The sequence below is a fragment of the Staurois parvus genome, unplaced genomic scaffold (genome assembly GCF_062004578.1).
Source record: "Staurois parvus isolate SC_StPar_1 unplaced genomic scaffold, SC_StPar_1.0 ptg000417l, whole genome shotgun sequence".
NCBI lineage: Eukaryota > Metazoa > Chordata > Amphibia > Anura > Ranidae > Staurois > Staurois parvus.
In genome coordinates, this window is record NW_028318213.1 from 2,694,293 (window position 1) to 2,716,971 (window position 22,679).

At 45.1% G+C, this 22,679-nt stretch overlaps 1 protein-coding gene across 1 annotated transcript in view; it reads right to left on the reverse strand.

Annotated features, from left to right (window-relative positions):
- LOC149454792 (ribosomal protein S6 kinase 2 beta-like) overlaps positions 1 to 21,525 on the reverse strand; it is a 37,621-nt gene extending 16,096 nt beyond the window's left edge. Inside the window, exons 1-6 of the mRNA XM_089687115.1 lie at positions 21,460 to 21,525; positions 12,171 to 12,339; positions 11,300 to 11,502; positions 10,416 to 11,015; positions 10,233 to 10,322; positions 4,234 to 4,280 (exon numbers count right to left, since the gene is read on the reverse strand). Coding sequence (XP_089543241.1) covers positions 4,234 to 4,280; positions 10,233 to 10,322; positions 10,416 to 11,015; positions 11,300 to 11,502; positions 12,171 to 12,339; positions 21,460 to 21,525 — 1,175 coding nt within the window. The remainder of the gene's footprint in view (positions 1 to 4,233; positions 4,281 to 10,232; positions 10,323 to 10,415; positions 11,016 to 11,299; positions 11,503 to 12,170; positions 12,340 to 21,459) is intronic.
- Positions 21,526 to 22,679: the final 1,154 nt, after the last annotated feature.

A 22,679-nucleotide genomic window follows, 5' to 3' on the forward strand; every position in this document is an offset into this window, starting at 1 on the left:
GAGGATGACAGCAATGTGATTAATAAATGGTGGCGAGGTCCCGGTAGAAAAAACAGGTATATATATAAAAAAAAAAACATCCGAGAAAATCAGGGTGTCCCAGACTCAGACGGCACTAGCAGTACTAGTGAGACATCTTGGGTGTAGGGGTGTGGCATCGCATGCTGCCAAAGCCTAGGCTCCAAAATATAAACTAAAATGAAGCCCAGGAGGGGGGGTGCAGAACAATCCCCAGGTTGCGGGGCAACCAAAATTTAACAGTTAGAGGGAGAAAGGATATCAATGTTAGTCAAAAAAGTACACCGTTTGGTGTGTGTGGCAAAAAAAGGAAAAAAAAAGATAAGCGTGGGACATAGTTCAGTCCATGGTATCTTGCGAAGATAGGCCCGGAGACGAAAAACGCCCTCTTTTGTGGAGGCTGAGTTGACCTTCAGTTGTATGTGCGGGGAAGGACTTCCGCGGCGAGCAGGATGTGGACCTCCGCTTGGCGCTTTCTGAAGGCATCGCTGGGGGATGTAGTTGTAGGATCCGCAAGGTGTCTAAAAGGTCCTCTGGAGTCTTGAAGGTGTAATCTCGGGTCTGATATCGGAATCGCACTGCAAAGGGGAAGCTCCACCTATATGGTATAGCGTGTTGTTGAAGTACTTGTAGGTGAGGTTTCATAGCCCTGTGCTTGGAGATAGTTGTGGGGCTCAGATCCTGGAATAATTGGTAGGTATGACACTGGAACTGTACAGATTCTGCGTTACGGGCAGCTTGTAGGAGTTGCTCCTTGGTACGGAAAAAGTGGAGCTTGGCTATAATGTTGAGTGGTGGACCGCCCGTGCGTCATGATGCTAACGCCCTGTGAACTCTATCCAATTCTAATCTTTCGATTGGGATAGCTGGGGCAAGCTCTTGGAACAGAGCTGTTACCGTTGATTGGACATCGACGATCGTTTCCGGAAGGCAACAGATACGTAAATTTGAGCGCCGTGCTCGGTTTTCAAAGTCCTCCAGTCGTGTTAATAATGTTGCATTTTCGTCACACAGGAGATCAAGGTCATCCGTATGTGTCTGAAGCAAGGTGTCAAGACCGTCTACTCTCTGTTCTAGGTCCACAGTGCATTGTCCTAGTTCATGGATTTCCCTAGATAGCATGGCAGTGATGCGGTCCGAGGTTTGCTTCAAAGCTTTATGTAGCATTTTTTCAAAGCGTGACAATAGGTCAGGGGGTGTAAGGTCAGGCGTCAGGGATTGTGCAGGGACATCAGTTTCAGTGTCAGACTCGCCCTCAGATGTGCAGGGATGGCTGGGCTGCGGATCCTGCAGGGCTGCATATGCCCCTGCTGCTTGCTTGCTTCCACGAGCTGGGGCGGTGGCCATCTTTGTGGAGGCCTTTGCCAGGGCCTCTTTGATTGTTTTGGTTGAAGGGGGGACCTGGTGCCGGGGTGCCCCCTTAACCATTTTGCTGCTTGTCAGGGGGGGGCTGTTATGCTGATCTCAGCCCCCCTGCTCTCTCTCCTCAGCCTCGGCGCTGTGTAGACAGCGGTGGGCGGGCCTGTGCACGGCTCACAATGGGGACAGAGTCCCCTGTCAGATTTCTCCGACCTGCTGCGGAGGATCCGCCGTAGACCAGGGTGGATCAGACCCTGGGAGGGTTGCCTCGGGGATCGGATCCCCCCAGGCTGTATTGCGGGCCGGGACCCGCTGCTCCTCGGCGCTGTCACCCGACGGGGAGATGGAGCCTCATCGGGACATGTCCGTCCCGCCGGCCGCGCATGCGCACTCCCATCAATGGTAATCACTCTTAAAAAAGACAAGATGGCAGCTATTTATTGACTGAAACTGAATTGCTTTAGTATAAAAGCAAAATCAGTGATGGATATTGTGGTGGAAAAAGTGATGACTTAGTGCTGAACTGCTAGTGTGACATGGCCCTAAAAGATTAAATTGTGAATTGAGAAAGGCACATACCTGGGGAAGTTGGCCATATGTGATGTTCTTTCTGATGCACCATCACTCACGATTATCCTTCATCCAATGTCTACCTCTGCATCATGTAAGGAGAACTCATCATACAATATGATCAGTGCCTATTCCATGTCGTCCTTCTGTGGCACTGGAGCCATCTCAGACTGAGATCCAGAAGTGTCTGTGGTCAAAAAGTAAGACAAGGACTTGTTAGTAACACTACGCTGTGAGGTGTTCAGGTGAGAAATGGAGATTACCTCAGATTGTACAGAACTGCTTTTGATGGGTACCTCATCTTCTTGTCCTGTGATTGCATCTGGGATTTCTTCCTTCCAGCTTTCTCTCATGTATTTCAGGATTTATGTAGATTTACTTCTTTTAGAAAAGTCAATGGCCACAAGATCACCAAACATCCTTCTTATTCTGGATGAAATCTTTTTCCATGCTTCAGGAGGATTGTCCATATGAAAATTGTTTTGCCAGTCAACAAAACCTTTATATCCTTCATCTTCAGGCATGGCCACCTGCCATGGATACTCCCCTAGGAGTATGGTTGGAGGTGGGTTGGTGGGAGTCCGCTGATAGGATCTTCCAGACTTTCAAGAGGTCGAAGCCTGCTTCAAGAGATTTAATTGTAAAGAACCTTCCTTGTTGTTTAACAATGACCTTTGTGGGGAAACCCCATTGGTAGCCCATTCCGTGGTTCCACGGAGCTTTTGTTATGGTGACAAGCTTCTTGCGGTTTAGAAGAGTGGCTTTAGATAGGTCTGCAAATAATTTTATATTTGCTTGGTCTGGCGGTAGTCATGCAATGTTTCTTGTGGTTATCGTAATTTTTTCTTTCACATGGTAAAAGTGGATGCGTGCCAGGATGTCCCTAGGGACTGCGGCCAGTAGGAACGATAGTTTTGGTAATCTGCGCACAGGACCTATAGCGAGCTCTACATCTCATAGGGAAGGAATGAGGTGTTTCATGTATTGTTGAAAATATGGTTCTATGGTGTCCAAATTGATGTTTTCTAGGATTGCGTGGAATTTGATGTTGTTCCGCCTAGAGCGGTCTTCAGGATCCGCTAGTTTGAGGTTAATCTGTTCTATGTCGGTGCCCTGGTCGGTGTATGCGTCTATTAGGTCGTTGTGAGCTGCGAACATTTCCCCCATTTTATTTTCAATATGGCGGATATGGTGGTCCTGTCGTTGTACCATGGTTGAAATTTGTGATAGTGTCGTCGTCAGGTCATCATGTAATGTTTGTCACAGTGAGAGAAGCATACTGTTCATAGACAGTTCAGTGATAGGTTGGTCTGAAGCAGGAAAATTTTCTATTAAGGATGGAGTAGAAATAGCAGAATTGAGTGTAGAATAGGAAGGCTGAGTGACAGGAGGAATTTCTATGTCCAGCCTAGGTCTGGACTTAGCAGGGCTACTTGTGGTGGGAGACAGGGGCGGAGAGGACTCACCAGGGTCTCCAGGGTATAATGTTGCTTTGAGCCTGGGGTCTGTGGTGTGCTCTGGTCTCCATTCTGTCTGTAAGGCATCTGTCTGTGAGAAGCCAGCACCATCTTGCCTGCAGGGGCTGAGAGCTGGGAAAAAGTTTGCCAGCTTTCCTGGCTTCCCTGGTGATCTGCGGCATCGGGGCATATTCCCTGGGGATCCAGTGGAGACCTGTGTCCCCTTATCAGCGTGGGGAGAGGTCACTGCCGCTGCTGGGATTGGTGAGTGCCGGGTTATTGCTGGCGGGGATGCGGAGCTCTCTTCACGGAGCTGTAATCCCAGAGCCGGCCGTGCATGCGCCCCCAAAAATATGATAAACTTTGAGAATAATTCACATAGTGAGGTGAAAATGGTGAATTTAAAGAAAACCTTAAGATACTATTTACCCGGATATACTATATGATTATCATGGTTTACTCCAAGCAGGAGTTGCCTGGAAGCTACAATTTGCCTCAATGATGAATCCAATTCACCAAAAAGTAATTTGGTGGTTGACTTTCCAGTACACACAGTTACAAATGTTAAATCATGTGGCAAAGTGGTTGACATACCAGTATATACCTCTGTCAGTGCTAAACAGGTCCTTCTAAACCTGGCTGACAACACTGCTTAGCATTTCAGATGCAACAGAGGCAGTGTTGTCAGCTCAAAAAGTAATTTATGAACTCAAAGGATTTCTGGCAGGATCAATGGGCATTTTTCTGTACAGAGAAAATTCAAGAGCCCCACCCAGTGCACAGGAGGAGTAACTACTCATATATCTACAAGTTACATTCCCCCATGTACCAGGCAGGGGCCTTGTTCATCCACTGTGGATAGTCCAGACTTGTCATCTGAAAAATGTAAAGAAATATTGTTAGAGCAAAATATAGAAATGATCTGTGAAATGCAAACATGAACAGGGAATGTAACAGGACAAAATGCATGTGGTCAGTTCTGAATATCTATATAGAAAAACTGAGTATCCTGGAGTAATAAATGAAATCACCGGTTGTGGTTCAGTTAAAAAGGTTACAAAAATGTTTAAAAGGTTCCGCCAAGAGGTTATATGACAGATTGTGGTTGTGTAAATTACAAACTATCCCCAGAATAGACAAATCTAGTCAAAAAGACAAAATAAAAATGGATAGAGACCTACAGCAACCAAAAAGCAACCATCCTTCATTGATCTGACTGCTCTAGATTCATAAATAAAATGAATGACTAAGGCTCTCTCATAATGTACTATAAATGGTCTTGGCAATGCCATAATAAAATACTAACAATTTCAAATATTTTACCGCAAACTTCTAATATCATATCCAACAATAGTCCTGCTATTACCATTGTTAGCTAGAAGGACTTTAGTATCGGCCCCTTTGATTCAAGCTTCACTTTAAACTTCTGAACTACAAGGCCTAACCCAACCCCTTTGTGAGTTGCTAACAAGAGTTCTATCACGGACGTACCCCCCCCCCCCAACCATCTGAGATGAAAGTGAAGGCTGCATAATGCAAGTATGTAGGTATAGACTGCACCCCTGCCATTCTTACAAAAATGTAGAGTTGGGATGAAAGGTTTAGTGTGTTACAACATTCTTGGTATTATTACATTATTACATTACATTACATTGAGTTTATATAGCGCCGAAGGGTTTGCTCAGCGCTGTACAATAGAGGGGGGACAATACATGAAACATTACAGCAACTACGAACAGCACACGAGGGGTAAGAGGGCCCTACTCTTTCGAGCTTACAATCTAGGAGGGAGGGTGTAGAGGCACAGGAGGAAGTGGCTGTGGGGGATGGAGTGGTAGGAGGAATGAAGGAGAGCAGCAGTTAGGTGAGGGTGGGGTAGGCTTCCCTGAAGAGATGGGTTTTCAGGGAGCGCCTGAAGGTGAGGAGGGAAGGTGACAGTCTGATGGATTGGGGTAGTGAGTTCCAGAGGATGGGGGAGGACCTGGAGAAGTCTTGAAGTCGTGCGTGGGAGGAGGAGACCAGGGAGCAAGATAGAAGGAGGTCCTGTGAAGAGCGAAGGGTACGGGTAGGGTGGTACTTGGGAATCAGGTCGGTGAGGTAGTTAGGGGCAGTGTTGTGAATGGCTTTGTAGGTCAGAGTGAGTAGTTTGAATTTGATGCGTTGGGCGATAGGGAGCCAGTGGAGGGAGAGGCAGAGGGGGGTGGCAGAGGTGGAGCGGGTGGTGAGGTGGATGAGTCTAGCCGCTGAGTTGAGGATGGTCTGAAGCGGGGAGAGCCTGCACTGGGGTAGGCCGGTGAGGAGGGAGTTGCAGTAGTCAAGGCGTGAGATAATCAGGGAGTGCACAAGTAGTTTAGCGGTGTCTGGGGTAAGGAAGGAGCGTATTTTGGCGATATTGCGGAGGTGGAGCCTGCATGTGTTTGTCAGTGATTTGACATGAGGTTGGAAGGAGAGGTTAGAGTCCAGAATGACTCCAAGGACTTTGGCTTGCGGGGCGGGATTGATGGTGGTGATGTTAGTAGTGATGGATAGGATGGGGGGGGGCGCGGGCAGGAGGGAAGACGAGAAGCTCGGTTTTGGAGAGGTTGAGTTTGAGGAAATGGAGCGACATCCAGTCAGAGATGTCGTTTAGGAGGTGAGTGATGCGGGCGGAGAATGTGGGGGTGAGGTGAGGGGTGGAGAGGTAAATTTGAGTGTCATCAGCATAGAGATGGTAGTTGAAGCCGTGGGAGTGTATGAGTTTGCCAAGGGAGGAGGTGTAGATGGAGAAGAGAAGGGGTCCAAGGACAGAGCCCTGGGGGACCCCAACAGAGAGGGGGAGGGAAGGGGAGGTGGCACCATTGTAGGAAACGCTGAAGGAGCGTCGGGATAGGTAAGAGGAGAACCAGGAGAGAGCGGTGTCTCTGATGCCAAGGGAGAATAGTTTATTAAGGAGGAGGGGGTGGTCAACTGTGTCGAAGGCCGCGGAGAGGTCCAGGAGGAGGAGGACAGAGTAGTTGGCTTTGGCGGTTAGTAGGTCGTTGGTGATTTTGAGGAGGGCGGTTTCGGTGGAGTGTAGGGGACGGAAGCCGGACTGTAGTGGATCAAGGAGGTTGTTGTCAGTTAGGTGGGCGCTTAGGCGGTTGTAGACTAAGCGCTCCAGGAGTTTGGAAGTGAGTGGCAGCAGGGAGATGGGTCTGAGGTTGTTTGGGTCAGAGGGGTCCAGGGAGGGCTTTTTGAGTATGGGGGTGATGTGCGCATGCTTTAGGGGGGAGGGGAATACGCCGGTAGAGAGGGAGAGATTGAAGATGTGGGTGAGGGAGCAGATGAGGGAAGAGGGGGGTGGCTGGAGGAGTCGAGAGGGGATAGGGTCTAGGGGGCAGGTAGTGAGGCGGGCTTCAGAGAAGACCCTGGTGACTTCCTCAGTGGTAGCGGGGCAGAAGGAGTGCAGAGCTGGTGGGGTTACGGTAAGCGGGGTCTTGGGTGTGGAGGGGGGCAGTGATGTTGCGAGGTCAGAGGAGGGAAGAGATGAGGGGGAGATAGGGGGGGGGAGGCTAGGTGGGGAGGTAGATTGCGAGTTGACTATGTCCTGATGGATTGCATCAATTTTGTTGTGGAAATGAGTGGCAATCTCGTGGGCGGTGAGTGAGGTACTGAGTGGAGGAGGGGGGGGAGAGAGCAGGGAGTTGAAGGTGGAGAAGAGCCGGCGAGGGCAGGAGGAGAGGGTGTTAATCAGGTTTACGAAGTAAGCCTGCTTGGCGGCGTGGAGGGAGGAGGTGTAAGTGAGGAAGGCAGATTTGTAGAGGGAGAATGAACGGGGGGACCTGGTTTTGCGCCATAGTCTCTCCAGCGCACGACTGCGACGTTTGAGGCATTTAGTGTGGTCATTCTGCCATGGTTGGAGCGGTCTGGGTTTGATGTAGCGTGTGGTTAGGGGTGCCAGAGAGTCTAGGGTGGCTGATAGTGAGTCGTTGTACGCGGTGGTGGCTAGGTCAGGACAAGACAGTGGAAGGATGCTGTCGTGTAGGCGGTCGGCAGCTGAGTGGAGGGGGGCCGGGTTCAGGTTGCGGAGGTTGCGGCTGGTGATGGTTTGGCGCTCTGGGGGGGGGGAGTTAGGGGAAGGGGAGATGGAGAACGTGAGGAGGTGGTGGTCGGAGAGAGGGAAGGGGGTGTTAGAGAACTGGTTGAGGGTACAGAGGTGGGAGAAGACGAGGTCCAGGGTGTTCCCAATGATGTGGGTGGAGGATTGAGTGTGCTGTGTGAGCGCGAAGGAGGAGGTTAGGTGGAGGAATTGGGAAGTAGCCGGGCTGTTGTCATTGATGGGGATATTGAAGTCCCCGAGGATGATGGTTGGTAGCTCAGAGGAGAGGAAGAAGGGAAGCCAGGCAGCGAAGTCATCCAGGAAGCGGGGTATGGATCCAGGAGGCCTGTAGATCACTGCGATCCTTAGGGGGGTGGGTGAGAAGAGCCGGATGCAGTGAGCCTCGAAGGAGGAGAAAGTTAGGGAGGGAGGATTAGGGAGGACCTGGAAGGTGCTCAGTGGTGATAGGAGCAGGCCGACCCCACCACCTTTGTGACCGCTCAGTCTTGGAGAATGGGACCAGACGAGACCTCCATAGGAGAGTGCCGCAGGGGAGGTGGAGTCAGTGGCCTGTACCCAGGTTTCGGTGATGGCTAGGAGGTTAAGGGAGCTGGAGATAAAGAGGTCATGGATGGCAGTAAGTTTGTTGCAGACCGAGCGGGCGTTCAGGAGTGCAACCGAGAGAGGGGGGATGGATGCGGGGAGAAGGGGCACAGATATGAGGTTGAGGGGGTTACGGCAGCTGGCGGGAGCGGGGGGGTCCCTAGAGGAGGGGTGAGGTGGCGAGGGGCCAGGGTTCGGGGAGATGTCCCCAGCAGATAGGAGAAGGAGAAGGGTGAGGAAGGTGGCATGGGGATGGGAAGTGTAGGAGCGTGTGGGTCTGATAGTGGTGGCACGTGGGTCGACGGGGGAGTGGAGTAGCAGGAGGAGGTGGTGAGTGCCGTAGTGGGGAGAGGGGAGTAGTGAAGGGGCAATGTAGAGCTGTTTTGGGGGGGTAGGCGGGTAGAGGGAGGCGATTTTTGGGATGGTGGAGAGGAAAATGAGGAGGAGTGCAGGAGGCATGTTGGGGTGGGTGGGGTGACAGTTGGGTCAGGGGAGGTGAAGGGATACAGGTCAGGGCAAGGTGGTGTGGGGAATCTGTATTACCGTGGGAGAGTCATTTGAGTCTTTCTGTAGGGGTAGAGTGAGGGTGGAGGGCGGCAGCTGGTTGGCAGCAGTCTGTGGGTGCAGTAAGCTGGCGACCATGGGTGCTGTGGCATGTCTTCAGTGGGTACGGTGGTTCGGCTAGTGGAGGGGTCGTAGGGTGCGATGGCTGGGGGTGATGGTAGGCACGGCGACTGGAGATGCTGGCGGCTCGGTGACTGGGGTTGTTGAGGCCAGGCGTCGGGTGCTGAGGGCTCGGCGTCGTGAGGCGCTGAAGGTGTTGAAGGATCGTCATCAGAGTCGAGCGGGGCGTTGCGGTAGCGATCGTCGGCCCTGCGTGGTTTGTGCTCAACCGTGATCTGTTGCGGCCGGTAGGAGAGACCGCGGCTTCAAGGGTCGTGGTGGGCCATTAGTCGCCGGGGCATCGCCAGAGGGAATAGCGTGCCGGAAATCAGGGTGCTGGGCGAGCGGTCCCTGGTGTGGTGGCTGGCTGGTAATCCCAGGTGGGGTGGTGGGCAGGGGATCCCCAGTGGGATGGTGGCCGTGCTATCCCTGGTGGGGTAGTAGCAATCCCTGGAGGGATAGTGGCTTAGGGTCCCTGGTGGTTTGGGGTTTCAGGTGGATGGTGGGATCCCTGAGTGAGTGAGTCCCTGGAGGCTGGCGGTGTGATGGTGGTTGGGCTCCCTGGTGGGTAGTGGGCGCCCCTGGTGAAGTACCTGGTGTCCTGGAGCGTCGGGGTGGAGGTGGATCCATCCTGGGTTAGCAGGACCGTTGGTGGTGGTGGTAGCTTCCCGGAGGAGCGGAGGCGTCCCGCCGCGGCCGCAATTCCCGCCGCGATTCCAGCCACGGCTGGCAGGAAACACCGCGGCTTCGGGTGCCGTGGTAGGCCTCAGGCTGCTGCGAATCGCCGGAGCTCCGCTGGAGGGATGGAGTGACTGTGGGTGTTGGTGGGGACCTCGGCAGCAGACACAGGGGCCCGGATGGGCCCTGATGGCAGCGGTAGGGGCACAGGGGTGATCCCCTGATCGGCGGGGACCGAGGAGCGGAGTGGCAGTAGTCCGGGCTGATGTCCGGCGATCCTGGTCGGCCGCGCCAAAAATCGAGGCCACGGCTTCGGGTGCCGGGTAGGCCGCAAGTCCCGGAGCTCCGGGAGAAAGGTCCAGTGGCCTTCCCTGGCTGGAGAACAGGGACCGGAGGGTCGTGGGGCCCCCGTCAGGGTCCGCTGCCGCCCAGATGGCAGCGGATTGGGGCCGGGGGAGCAGGAGCTCGCCGAGACACGTCCGTCTCGCCGGACGTCCGGATCAAAATTGGTAGATCGGTAATACATTTTATAGAGATCTGCAGATCAGAAGAGGTACAGAGAGCCTCTAAAAGAATATAATCCCTCTATAGGAAGATAAGGTGGCGGCTATTTATTGACTGAAACTGGATTGCTTTAGTATCAAAGCAAAATCAGTGATGGATATTGTGGTGGAAAAAGTGATGACTTAGTGCTGAACTGCTAGTGTGACATGGCCCTAAAAGATTAAATTGTGAATTGAGAAAGGCACATACCTGGGGAAGTTGGCCATATGTGATGTTCTTTCGGACGCACCATCACTCATGATTCTTCATCATCCAATGTTTACCTCTGCACCAACAAGTAAGGAGAACTCATCATCGAATATGATCAGTGCTTCTTCCATGTCATTCTTCTGGGGCAATGGAGTCATCTCAGACTGAGATACAGAAGTGTCTGTGGTCAAAAAGTAAGACAAAGACGTGTTAGTAACACTACGCTGTGAGGTGTTCAGGTGAGAAATGGAGGTTACCTCAGATTGTACAGAGCTGATTTTGATGGGATCCTCATCTTCTTGTCCTGTGATTGCATCTGGGATTTCTTCCTTCCAGCTTTCGTTCATGTATTTCAGGATTTCTGTAGATTTACTTCTTTTAGAAAAGTCAATGGCCAAAAGATCACCAAACATCCTTCTTATTCCAGTTGAAATCTTTCTCCATGCTTCAGGAGGATTGTCCATATGAAAATTGTTTTGCCAGTCAACAAAACCTCTATATCCTTCATCTTCAGGCATGGCCACCTGCCATGGATACTCCCCTAGAAGTAGGCAGTAGATGGTAACACCAAACACCCACACATCAAGGCAGCCATCTACAACCAGTCCATCCGTAATGGTCATGTCACGTAGTTCTGGGGCCATGTAGGTTTTGCTACCACACCTGGATGTTATCACTGTCCCTCTGACCTTCGCAAGGCCAAAGTCTGTGATCTTGATGAAGTGACAGTCCTGGTCAAACACCAAAATGTTTTCTGGCTTCAAATCCATATGCACCAGTCCTTTCTCGGATATGAATTCGAGAGCATTGGAGATCTGAAGAGCACACCTCTTAACTGAGTCTTCTGGAATTCCCACCTAGGAATACAAAATCAAAATATAATAGTTGTTAAATACAGTAAGATAGAATATAAAGAGTAATTCAGAATCAGTTAAAGTATAAGCATGGCCATCACTTTTGATCTAGTTTTAGACTAGGAGTGGAGTCTATTGCCGTTTGTTTTCCCCCAAAAGAGATTCTCTTTTTATAAATGTTCCGGCAATCTCCATCATTAAGACAAAGTGATGGGCATTATTAGTTTTATCCCTCCCTTATCCAAAACTTTAAAAAAAAGGGCATACTGAAACCTTAATGTACTTACGTATGGTGTAATCATGGAGAAGAGATCACCAACAGGGGCTAGTTCCTGGGCAAACACAAAGTAGTCGATGGTGGTGAAGGCGATGCCATTACATCCAATGATATTGGGATGAGATGAAAGAAAGTATGAAACGCAGAACTCCTGGAGGAAAGACCGCTGGCTGGTTCTGTTTTTATCCATGGTCTTCAATGCCATTCTTTGACCTGTAGAAAAAAATAATTTAACTTTGATTAAGAAATGGAAATTTTTAGCTGATCATTTTTTCTATCCACTTGAAAATCTCAATATTCGAGCAACGGATCTTATTAAAATGTTTGAGAATGTATTATGCTTCATTCATAGCTAAATTTCAGCCATCAATCAGCTGTACAAGAACCTTTCCTGGGCTGAAATGTCCTACTCTGATTTCACTGAACACAGCGATAGTCTCTCATTGTGCATCGGAAGCTTCAGCAAGTCATACAGATCCCATCTCGTTTCCTGGCTGGAGGACGTCCAGCATTGTTAGCATCATATCCTTCCCAGCCTGACTATTCCTGGCCTGCCCCTTTCATTCATTATATGTCTGTCCTTTTAATCATGGAGGCTCAGCATCACATGTGATCATTATCTAGGACAGTCTGCATGGAAATACAGTCCACTGCTCCAGACAGATATGTACCCATCAAGGCATTTTAATATTTGCATAACTGCTCCCAAGAATCAGCCCAATGCTTAGTTCCCTAAATCATTCTACCAACATGAAAAAATATTTAAACATGATATATTATGGAGATTTAATAAATATAAAGTCTATAGTGTACAAATGTACAAACATATACATCAATATTTGCAGAGGATACTGAAACGGTACTTAGAATAGTTCACTGACCTGTTATCTTGTCCTTTGCCAATAAAACTCTTCCATATCCACCTTCTCCAAGTTCCTTCATAATGGTGAAGTACTCCTGTAAGTCTACCTGCTTTATTTCTTGTGAATAGAAGGAGACCATTCTATTCAGAAATCCTTCAACACCATGAGTAATGGAGGCCATAGTGTCCTGGAGAGCGAAAAAAGAAAACGTTGAATTATTAAGAAGAAAACAAATTGTTTTAGAAAAACTATAGAAATGTTTCAAATATGAATACTATTACCCACATTGATATACATATATATATATATATGAGATGCTCACTAAAGCTTCACATCTTATTGAATGGGGCTCGGGAATAAGTTTCAGTTATTAAAGTAAGAGTTTGAACACAACAATAGAAATTTATGGAGTATAGTTAAATGAGCTGAATATGGAAAGCCAGCAATCCTTATATAAGAAAATTATCAAGTAAGGTTATAACTTTATCAAGTGCAAAACAAATGGAAAAGCCAAGACATAGCAACACATAAATATATCCAATAGCTATAAGTGCAGTTGTGTGCGGGGGGAGAGGCTCTCAGTAATTGGTGGTCAGGAGACTCATTTAACCCCCAAGTATCCTTCAGGAAGAGAATGTAATAAACTTTGGTCATCATTGATGGAAAGGTGTATCTGCTGCCAGAAGAGTTTTGGTGACCCTCATATTTCTGGCAGATACTTCCATGAAAAGATTAAACATTCCTTAAGAATAATCTACAACAGATACTCTGCTCTCTTGTTGCCGACCTGCTATGTCAACTTTCCAGTTTTGATTACATAAATTCAGGGGGATGAACACAGAGCTCAGTCAGTTAAAAAGCATAATTTAATCAAAACTCTCAAGGAAAATATAAAAAACGGTTGCCTCACTTTTTGTACTCAGAAGACAGCAGAGGTCATGCTAAAGGATATCAGAAGATATTAGTGGCATTTCCCTAAAACATTCTCTCCAAAACTGTGAAGTCCTAGAATGAGCCACAATAACCATGAGTGATGTCATATCATCCAAACACTCAACTGTCACATCCCTTTTCAAGCACCTTAAAAACATTTAAGGCATTTTCCTGCTAAATGTCATCTTTATGTTCTCAGGAAGACCACATAGCATCAGACGGACAGACATGAAGTGAATTTTCAGTGAGATTATGAAGTAGAATGTTGTACTCCTGTTTTGGTGAGAGGTAGTATTTCATAGCAAAGAATTCAACATTGTTCAGTCAATTTTTTTGTACAGATTGGAATATACTTGTAAAAGGAGATTTAGAAAAAAAATATACATTATTTGGCCACCTAAACATATGTTTGAAATTGTATTACATCACACAAATTACTGCCACAACGTTTATTATATCCTGTAATACGAACAACTTTTTCATCAGGCTGATTATGGGAAGCCTCCAATGGCTATCCTATCTTCTGTATACATTGTATTACATATTATCCTGTCCTAAACCTCCACTCCTTGCCCCTTTGTGTCAGTTTTCCATATATTTATTAAATATGCCTCATAAACCTCTGCAGGATTATTATCAGAATGTTCATTAAATAATAAAGATCCCTTGATTGGTTAGATGAAGGCGACCTTACCTTAATGTGGTGAGGATTCCGCTGTGATGAAGTCCAATTAGTTTTCTTTGAGTATTGGGTTCCTCTGCAGATCAGCTCCGGACAACGTCACCAAATCTCCAGCTGGGCTGTAATAGATGAGTATACCAGTATCTCTGGAAGTAGAGTCATTGATCAGGGGAAGGAGAGGACCTCTTTATACAAGGGAGATGGGTGGGGAAGGCAGAGAATGAAGGCTTTCCATTGGCTGACTCCTGATGTAAATGTTGTGTAAATAACCCCGGGTTGTTCTTGCTGATTTGCATATAAAAAGTGTGTCCTGAGAATAGGTGATAGGATTAAACATGATGAAAACCAAATACTTTGAAACTTTACAGAGTTTTAATATTAAACTTTTCAACATTGTAACTATAAAATGGGAAATTATTTTTGCTTTATAAGATTTTTTTTTTTTTACCTGATTCTAATTTAAATAAATAATACAAGAGGAAATAGTAACCAGCTCATTTATTGAAAACAAATGTACCCATTATTTGCTGGTTCTTTTATACATTATGCCTTATTTCTAGCACATTGCACACCAATGGGTTTAATAAAAAAAAAACTAAACCTAAAAAAGCTTTATTGCCAATAAAAAAAACAATGAATTTAAAATGAATTCAGCATAAAACTACAGTTTGTCTTGGCATAAAGGATGCCTTGAACCTTATAAGTCTAAATGGAAAGCTGCTGCAGAATGGCCCCATTGGCCCACACTTGTCATTCCTTAACTGCTGGAAACTTAGCTCCAATAATAAGAGAATTGGTCTAGATCAGCTTCTCTCAATCAGTGTTCCATGGAAGCCTAAGGTTCCTCCAGAGGTTGCTAAGGGCTCCTTGACCATGGAGCAAATTCTACCTCATTCATGAGTTGAGGCTAACACCAGTTATCTGTCTAGCTATCTGTAAAGGGGATTCTTCCTATTGACCACAAAGGCAAAGGACATTCTTTGCACTGACCATCACACTAACATACACAGAGCTGTACATACTGTAGAGTAATTATTAGCAGGGGTTCTCTGAGACTTGAAAGTTGTTGCAGAGGACCATTTTCACAAATCTGAGAAATGATGGTTTAGACATGACTTTAGGGCCAGCTTAAAGTGGAACTAAACATAAGGAATCCAGGGCTCGTGCGATAATGTTCAAGTACACACATCATTTTTGTACATTATGGCAGACTTCCCTCACATGATGTCCAGGTTTCACCTAGTTGCTCCATTGCCACCTTCTCCTGGTCTTCTGGTTCCAGAGTCTTCAGCTTTTTTATTGACTGGCCAGGTTTTATGTAACTTTGTGGAGTTAAGCATTAAGGTAAAAAGAAAAGATTATGTGTACAAAGACGGAGTCAAAGTTGCTCGTTCCACATGGAGAATCTGCTTCCATCTTATCACTTTTTGTTTTACTTCACCTCATCTCAATATAACTCCACTAGTATATAAAATCAATACTCCTGCTATGTTATTTCCCCTTCATGTCACCTGTAGTTCATCAAGGAGGACTACTGCATGGAGATGGCCACTAAAAGAAGGACCTGAAAACCTGAAATGTAGTAAAAACAAACAAACAATTTAAATATTCATATGAATGTAATAATACAACTGAGATTGTGTTATTCACTAAAATACACTTTGGTTTTGCGTTGACAATGACAATGTATCTGCAGAATATTGAGAGAACTTTTACCCCCAGGACAGAACTGGCCATCTCAATGGTGATGGGCTTGTGGATTGATATGGTAAAGAGGAAGTAGAATACCTGGCTGAGGTGTGACTGCCGATACTGTTTCCATCACAATGACCATGTTTATGGAAGCCAACCTCCATTGTTAGGACTAGTGGTGCCCAACTGTGGCCCTCTGTGGATGCCAAATTTGCATGATTATATTAGTATAGGAAGGGACATAAGTGCTTAAATAATAATCTGTACAAGAGTTGTCATTGAGATGAATAAACCCAAATGTTATATCTGATCCTCACAAAGCAAAGAATCACTTCCATCTATAAGAACCTCTATGACCTCTCCATGAGGTGAAAACAGGAATTTATTTTGAATAAAGAAGTATCTGTGTAATATGGGTTGTGGCCCCTTGATGGATCTTATACCATTTTCCCTATTTCCAGCAACATTGAACACCAATGGGTTTAACTTAAAAAATACTTTATTGACAAAAAAGATTTAAATGAACTTAAAAAATGTAATTAGCATAGAAATATTTTCATGAGGATTAAACAGACCTCTCAGGATAGGAATATTGGAGCTGCCATGTCTGAGCTTATTTTTAGAGATTCATCTCCAAACATCCTGATCATTTCTTCACTACTTGGTGATCAGTGACCTAGAACAAGCCAGGTGTATATCAAGTAATGGAAAATATACTGACATGATGTTCTGGGTGAATAACAAGCCAAGTATTGAGGCAAGGAACCCAGATCTGTAACTTTCACCTTCAAAAGCAAACTTTAAAAATGGCTGCTTCTGAATATTGTACAATTAACGTGGGTTAGATATAATTATTCTGAACAATAACACAACACTGGATTTTGGCATACTTAAAGAAACCTTAACCATAGTATTATCAATAGAAAACCACCACAGAATGATCCTGTTGGCCAAAATAGCCTTTCCTTTACTGCTGGAAAACTTTGAATTTCTTTAAGAAGAGGATTTGTCTAGATCAGCCTTTCTCAGCCATCATTGCATGGAACACTAAGGTTCCTCCAGAGGTTGCTGAGGATTCCTTGAGCAAGGAGCAATTTCTGCCTCATTGATATATTGCCACTGACACCAATGATCTTTCTAGCTTTCTGTAAGGGGGGTTTGCAGTGACCTCAAATGTAAGGAATATTCTTCCCAATGACTATCATACAATAATGTGTATAAGAAGGGATTCATAATTGCTCATTCCATACAGAGAATATGATTTCATCTTAACAATTTTGTATTACTTCACCTCATCCCAATATAGCTCTACCAGCCTGAACAAACCATATAAAATCAATGCTATGTTGCTTCCCCTTTATGTCACTTGTTGTTCATTCAGGGAGGCCTACTGCATGGAAATGGCCAGTAAAAGAAGAATCTGAAAATCTGAAATGTAGTGAAAAAAATAAATGAAAATAAAAATTAAATGAAAATAAAAAATAAATGAGCAACTATTTAAAAAAAAACTATTTAAAAAATTCTGTAAATATAACAACCAAGATTATGTTATTCACTAAAATACACTTTTTTTTGCGTAAAACTTTGACTATCTAGCTGTAGAATATAAAGAGAACTTTTATCCCCCAGGACAGAACTGATCATCTCAATGGTGATGGGCTTGTGAATTGATATGTTAAAGAGGAGGGAGAATACCTGGCTGAGGTGTGACTGCCGATATGGTTTCCATTACAATGACCATGTTTATGGACACCAACCTCTATTGTTGGGACTCCTGATGTCCAACTGTGGCCCTCAGGAAATGCCAACTTTTCATGATTATCTCAGTAGTAACCTGTGCAGGAATTACATGAACAACCCAACTATTACACCTGATCCTTACAAGCCCGACCTTCTACAACCTCTCCATGTGGTGAAAACAAGAGTCACAGGAACACAGCCCGGCTTTATGAGTGTATACAAAGAGTCACATGTCTTCATAAACACTGAAGTCTTCTGATTCCTAACTCATCTATGAAGAAGGAATGAACAAAGCACTCTGGGCTCAATTCACATAAGGATATTGCATGTGATATTTGGGTCACATGACACATTTTTCCCAAATATCATATGCGATACTGGAAATGTCAATTTATTATCCGTTTATGTGGAATTTACTTCAAAATGCTAAAACTAGATAAATATTTCCTAAAAGTGTTAAAGTCGATTCACCAAAAGTACATAACTAAATAAATGTAAATGTTAAATAAGTAGAGGTCCAGGTATGCGATATTCAAGTAATGTATGAAATTTCAGCTGGTTCTTCCAGAGTCGTCACCAGCCGTGTGTTTAGTGAATATACTAAAGTTTACCAAGTATTTCTGCTTTTTGAGGTAAATACCGGATAAAAGGGATTATGAATTATCATTTTCAGTATCACATGCGATATTTGGGAAATGTGTCACGTGACCCAAATACCACATGCAATATCCTTTCATGAGGTGAGCCCACCGTTATTTATGAGGTTATGTGAAATCTCCATTCATAGATGTAAATAATCTTGTGGTTAGAAATATATTTTAGTTAGAGTTTGATCAATGTGGGTGAGTAATAGTGATGGGCCGAACACTGCTCTGTTTGGTTCGCGGTTGAACATTGGAACCTACAGAATGTTTGACCGTGAATTTCGTACACAAACTGAACAACTGAGTGGTATCTGACTGCATCTGAGTATGTGGTGAGATCCCGCTCAGTTACTAAAATCTGACATGAGTTCTGTTATAAAGTCATGCGTTTTTTAGTAGTGAAACATTCATTCATGTTTCAGCTGTCAGTGGGGTTCCCTGCTGACAGGTGAATGTAAACAGAATTGTTGGCATTTCACGACAATTACTTTAAAAAAAAAACAGCGTGGGGTCCCCCCTCCCATTCATACCAAGCCCTTGGGATCTGATATGGATTTTGAGGGGAAGTCCCACGCCAAAAAGTAAAAAAAAATGGTGTGGGGGTTCCGCCAAAAAAATTCCAGACCCTTATCCGACAATGGAGCCCGGCAAGACAGGAAAGGGGGTGAGATGAGCGAGTACCTCCCCTTATGAACCATACCAGACTACATGTCCTCAATATTGAGGGGCACTTAGGGCAGGGGATCCCCTTTCCCAAAGCACCTTGCCTCATGTTGATGGGGACAAGGGCCTCTTCCCCACAACAGCGGTCTGTGATTGTGGGGATATGCGGGTGGAGAGCTTATCAGAATATGGAAGCCCCCTTTACAAGATCCTAACCACCCCCCCCATGTAAATGAGTATGCGGCACATAGTACCGCTACCCATTCGCAAAGAAAAAGTGTAGTGTAAAAAAGACAGCAGACAGTTTTTGACAAGTTCTTTATTAAACATACAAATTAGAAAAATGTCCCCCAAAGTAGATCCAACATCAATCACGATGCCCGCTGCTGCCACTACCCAAAAAAAGAAAAAAACACTCCGCGCTCCATGCTGGCTCTCACTGTCTGACAGCTGCACCCACGATCACAGTTCTGATATACTGTCATTATGGCACAAGGGGGCGGGGGTTCATCCTACCCCTTGTGACATCATCACACACTGTGATTGGTTAAAGCAATGCATCTGAGCTGTGTTCAGTGAACACACGAACGGCCCATGTTCGAGTCTAACATGCAGCCCATATCTAGTGTGTAATATGTCTGGATATCCCCAGGTTCTGAAGATAGAAGGGAATGGTGTGATCTGAATGGAAGCTGCCAAGGGGCTCATTCTATTCATTACAGATGATACTGTATATGAGAAGGCTGACAATAGGCTGAGGAGCTTCTTTCAGATGATTCCGTGTCTCAGTAGTGATCTACACAATGGGGTAGATTTACTAAAACTGGAGCTTCCAGGTCTTATTGAAAAGCTTAATTGAGGAAGCTGAAGCTAGAAGCTGATTGGCTCCCATGTACAGCTGCACCGGACTGTGTGCGCATCAATTTTAGTAAATCTCCCCCAAAGGAACCAACTCCAAAATATCCACTTTAATGGATCCCCCTTGTTTAGATATGTAATGAAGGAGGCCATCCTTTCAGATATGTGTTATTTGACCTTTGAAATCCCAGTCCTATTTATATGTAATTTTCCCTCCAAAAAGGTTGTGCTTAGGATTTATTACAGTATGCTAACTAAAGGTATATTGGAAATTGTCCAATCCTGAAAAGATGAGTAATATTTGAGTAGATGGAATAGATAGACCCACCAATTGGTAGTACACCATGCAAGTCTACGGAAAGAGCTCTATACCAATCCATTTAATTTTCTTTTTGTAGTGGTTGTAAAGTCTCAGGGTTTTTTACCTTCATGCATTCTATGTATGCAGCTCCCCCAACACTTATCTGAGCTCCCTCTTGATCCTTCGATGTCCATGACAGCCTCTGTTTTCTGGGACCTCACTCTTGATTGGATGATGCAGCGTGAGCCAATTCACAGCCAGTGAGTCGATTAGGAGAGGGAGGGGCAGGGCTCAGACACAGCTTTGTATGTGAATGGATACGTAGAACCATGGTTTGGGAATGCGCCTGCTCAGATTTTCCCATAGCAAGCTATTTGCTATTGGGGCACCCGACAGAAGGGAAAGACCAGGAGCACCAGCGGAGGACCCGTGAAGAGGACAATCCCAGCTGCTCTGTGCAAAACCATTGCACACAGCGGATAAGTATGACATGTTTGATGTTTTTAAGAAAAAACAAAACATTAGTGTCACTTTAATCATTTCTGTGTAAATGAATAGATTGATGGTTTGTTAGATTTAAACCTTTTTACCAATATATTTCTGTTGTTGTGTTGAAGCTTTCAGTCAGTTGTGTGAACACTCTACCAAATCATATCTTTAGAGATATTACATCTTAATGTAAATAGATTTGGGGTGAAAGTCAAGAACCATAACAAACCTCTGCATGTCACAGATGTATTTGCCCATGACTAAAGCGGTTTATCGATGGGCAGCCTGAGACAACAACACTTATCTACTCTGTTGGGGGAAATTGGCCTTTTGGGAGGCTTTGGGGACTGGAGTCCAATGCTTTGGGCAGAAGAGATTTTCTGACCCGTATAATACAATCCATACACTAAAAGTCACCGGAGACTTAATTTTCTTTGTTTATGAAGAAAATTGGGGGGGGGGGGGTCCTCACTGTATGATAAAAATTCATCTTTTACTAAACTCTACAATGTTAATCCAGCAGACACACTTCCCTGCACTTTGATCCATGTGATGCACTCGTGTAGATTTTGCTCCATCAGTGTACATTTTAGACAGTAGAACGTGCATTGAAATTAATCCAGACTTGATCTTGGTCAGATTATTCCACCAGCAGAGAAATTTACAAAACAAAAAAAATGAATGAGAAACAAACCTGTCCAAAGTTTATGTAATGGTAAAAAATATTTTTGAGTTCTCCATAACTGGTGAAGGATTATATCTTTTGTCAGGTTCTGATTTTCTGTATGTGTCACTTCTGGGGAGATCCACCCTTTATTTGTCCTGGTGACCATTGTCTCTAAAACAGAAACCGATCAGAAATCCACAATTTTACAGTTGTAACCAAAACAGGACTAGAGGGGAATTCGTCCAATGGGAATACCTGTTCCACTGACTACTGTCTAAGAGGGGAATTCCCTCACTTTGTACATTTTCTTTTTGTATCTTCAGGGCAGGAATACTGTGTTAAGTTCTAGAGATCTCACTTACAAAAAGGTATTGATAAAATAGAATGAATCCAGCGCTGAGCAACAAAAATGGTGAAAGGTCTGAGGGATAAAATATCAGTAGAGACTTAATATGCAAGTCTGGAGGAAAACATGCACAGGGGAGGGATATGACTTAAACCTTTAAATACTTCAATGGGGAGATTACATTTCAGGAGGGAAGGATTTTTAAAATGGAACCAAAGATTGGTCTGTGGTGTGCTCTGGTCTCCGTTCTGTCTGTAAGGCATCTGTCTGTGAGGAGCGGGCACCATCTTGCCTGCAGGGGCTGAGAGCTGGGAAAAAGTTTGTCAGCTTTCCCGGCTTCTCTGGTGATCTGCGGCATCGGGGCATATTCCCTGGGGATCCAGTGGAGATTAGCGCGGGGAGAGGTCAGTGCCGCTGCTGGGATTGGTGAGTGCCGGGTTATGGCTGGCCGGGATGCGGAGCTCTCTTCACGGAGCTGTAATCCCAGAGCCGGCCGCGCATGCGCCCCCAAAAATATGATAAACTTTGAGAACAATTCACATAGTGAGGTGAAAATATATCTACAAGTTACATTCCCCCATGTACCAGGCAGAGGCCTTGTATGGACGTAGGTGTTGGGTGAATGGTGTTGGGGTCGTCTTTAAGGTTGTATAGTTGTTGGTAATAGGTCGAGAAGGCATTAGCTATATCCTGCGGGTTTGTGGTTAGGGATCAAGAGGATGGATGATAAACTGAAGATATTTTAATTCTTAGTCATCGTTGTTTAATCATTCTGATTAGTAAGGAGTTGGCTTTGTTGCTAAGGGAGTAGAATGTAGTTTTTGTTTTTTAAAGGTTGAGGATTTGTAGAGCAGGAGGGTTCTAAGTTTGTTTCTGTCAGTGGTGAGTTGGGCAGATGTTGCGGAGTTTGGGGATTTTTTGTTTAATTCTTCTTTTGTTTTAATGTTGAGGAGGATTTTGTCGATTTGTTGGTTTCTCTGTTTGGAGATTCGGGAATTTAATTGTATAAGGATACCTCTCATGTATGCCTTATATGTGGACCATAGTGTGTGTATTGATGTTTCAGGTGAGTCATTTATGTAAAAAAACATATTGTGAGCGTCCAATATGAGTTTTTTGTGGTCCGGGTTCTTCAATAAGAATGTGTTAAGTCTCCAGATACAGGGGATTGTTGAGTGTTGATTGTGATCTAAGGAGATGGAGATTGGAGCGCGATCTGACCAGGTTATGGTACCAATTTTGGAGGATGTGGCGTGTTGTAAAGTCCACTTGTCCGTGATGAAAAAGTAAATTCTGGAGTAGGAGAGTTGAGAGGGGAGTAGTAGGTGTAGTCTTTTTCTGTACTGTGATGGCATCGCCAGATGTCGTAGAGGTCATTTTTGTGTAGAAAGACGTTAAACGATTGTTTGGAGGTGCGTTTGCTAGAAGAAGAGTCCAGGAGTGGGTTGCTGATAATGTTGAAGTCTTCTCCTATAATTAGTCTGCCTTGTTTCTGAGCGGAAATAGTGGAAA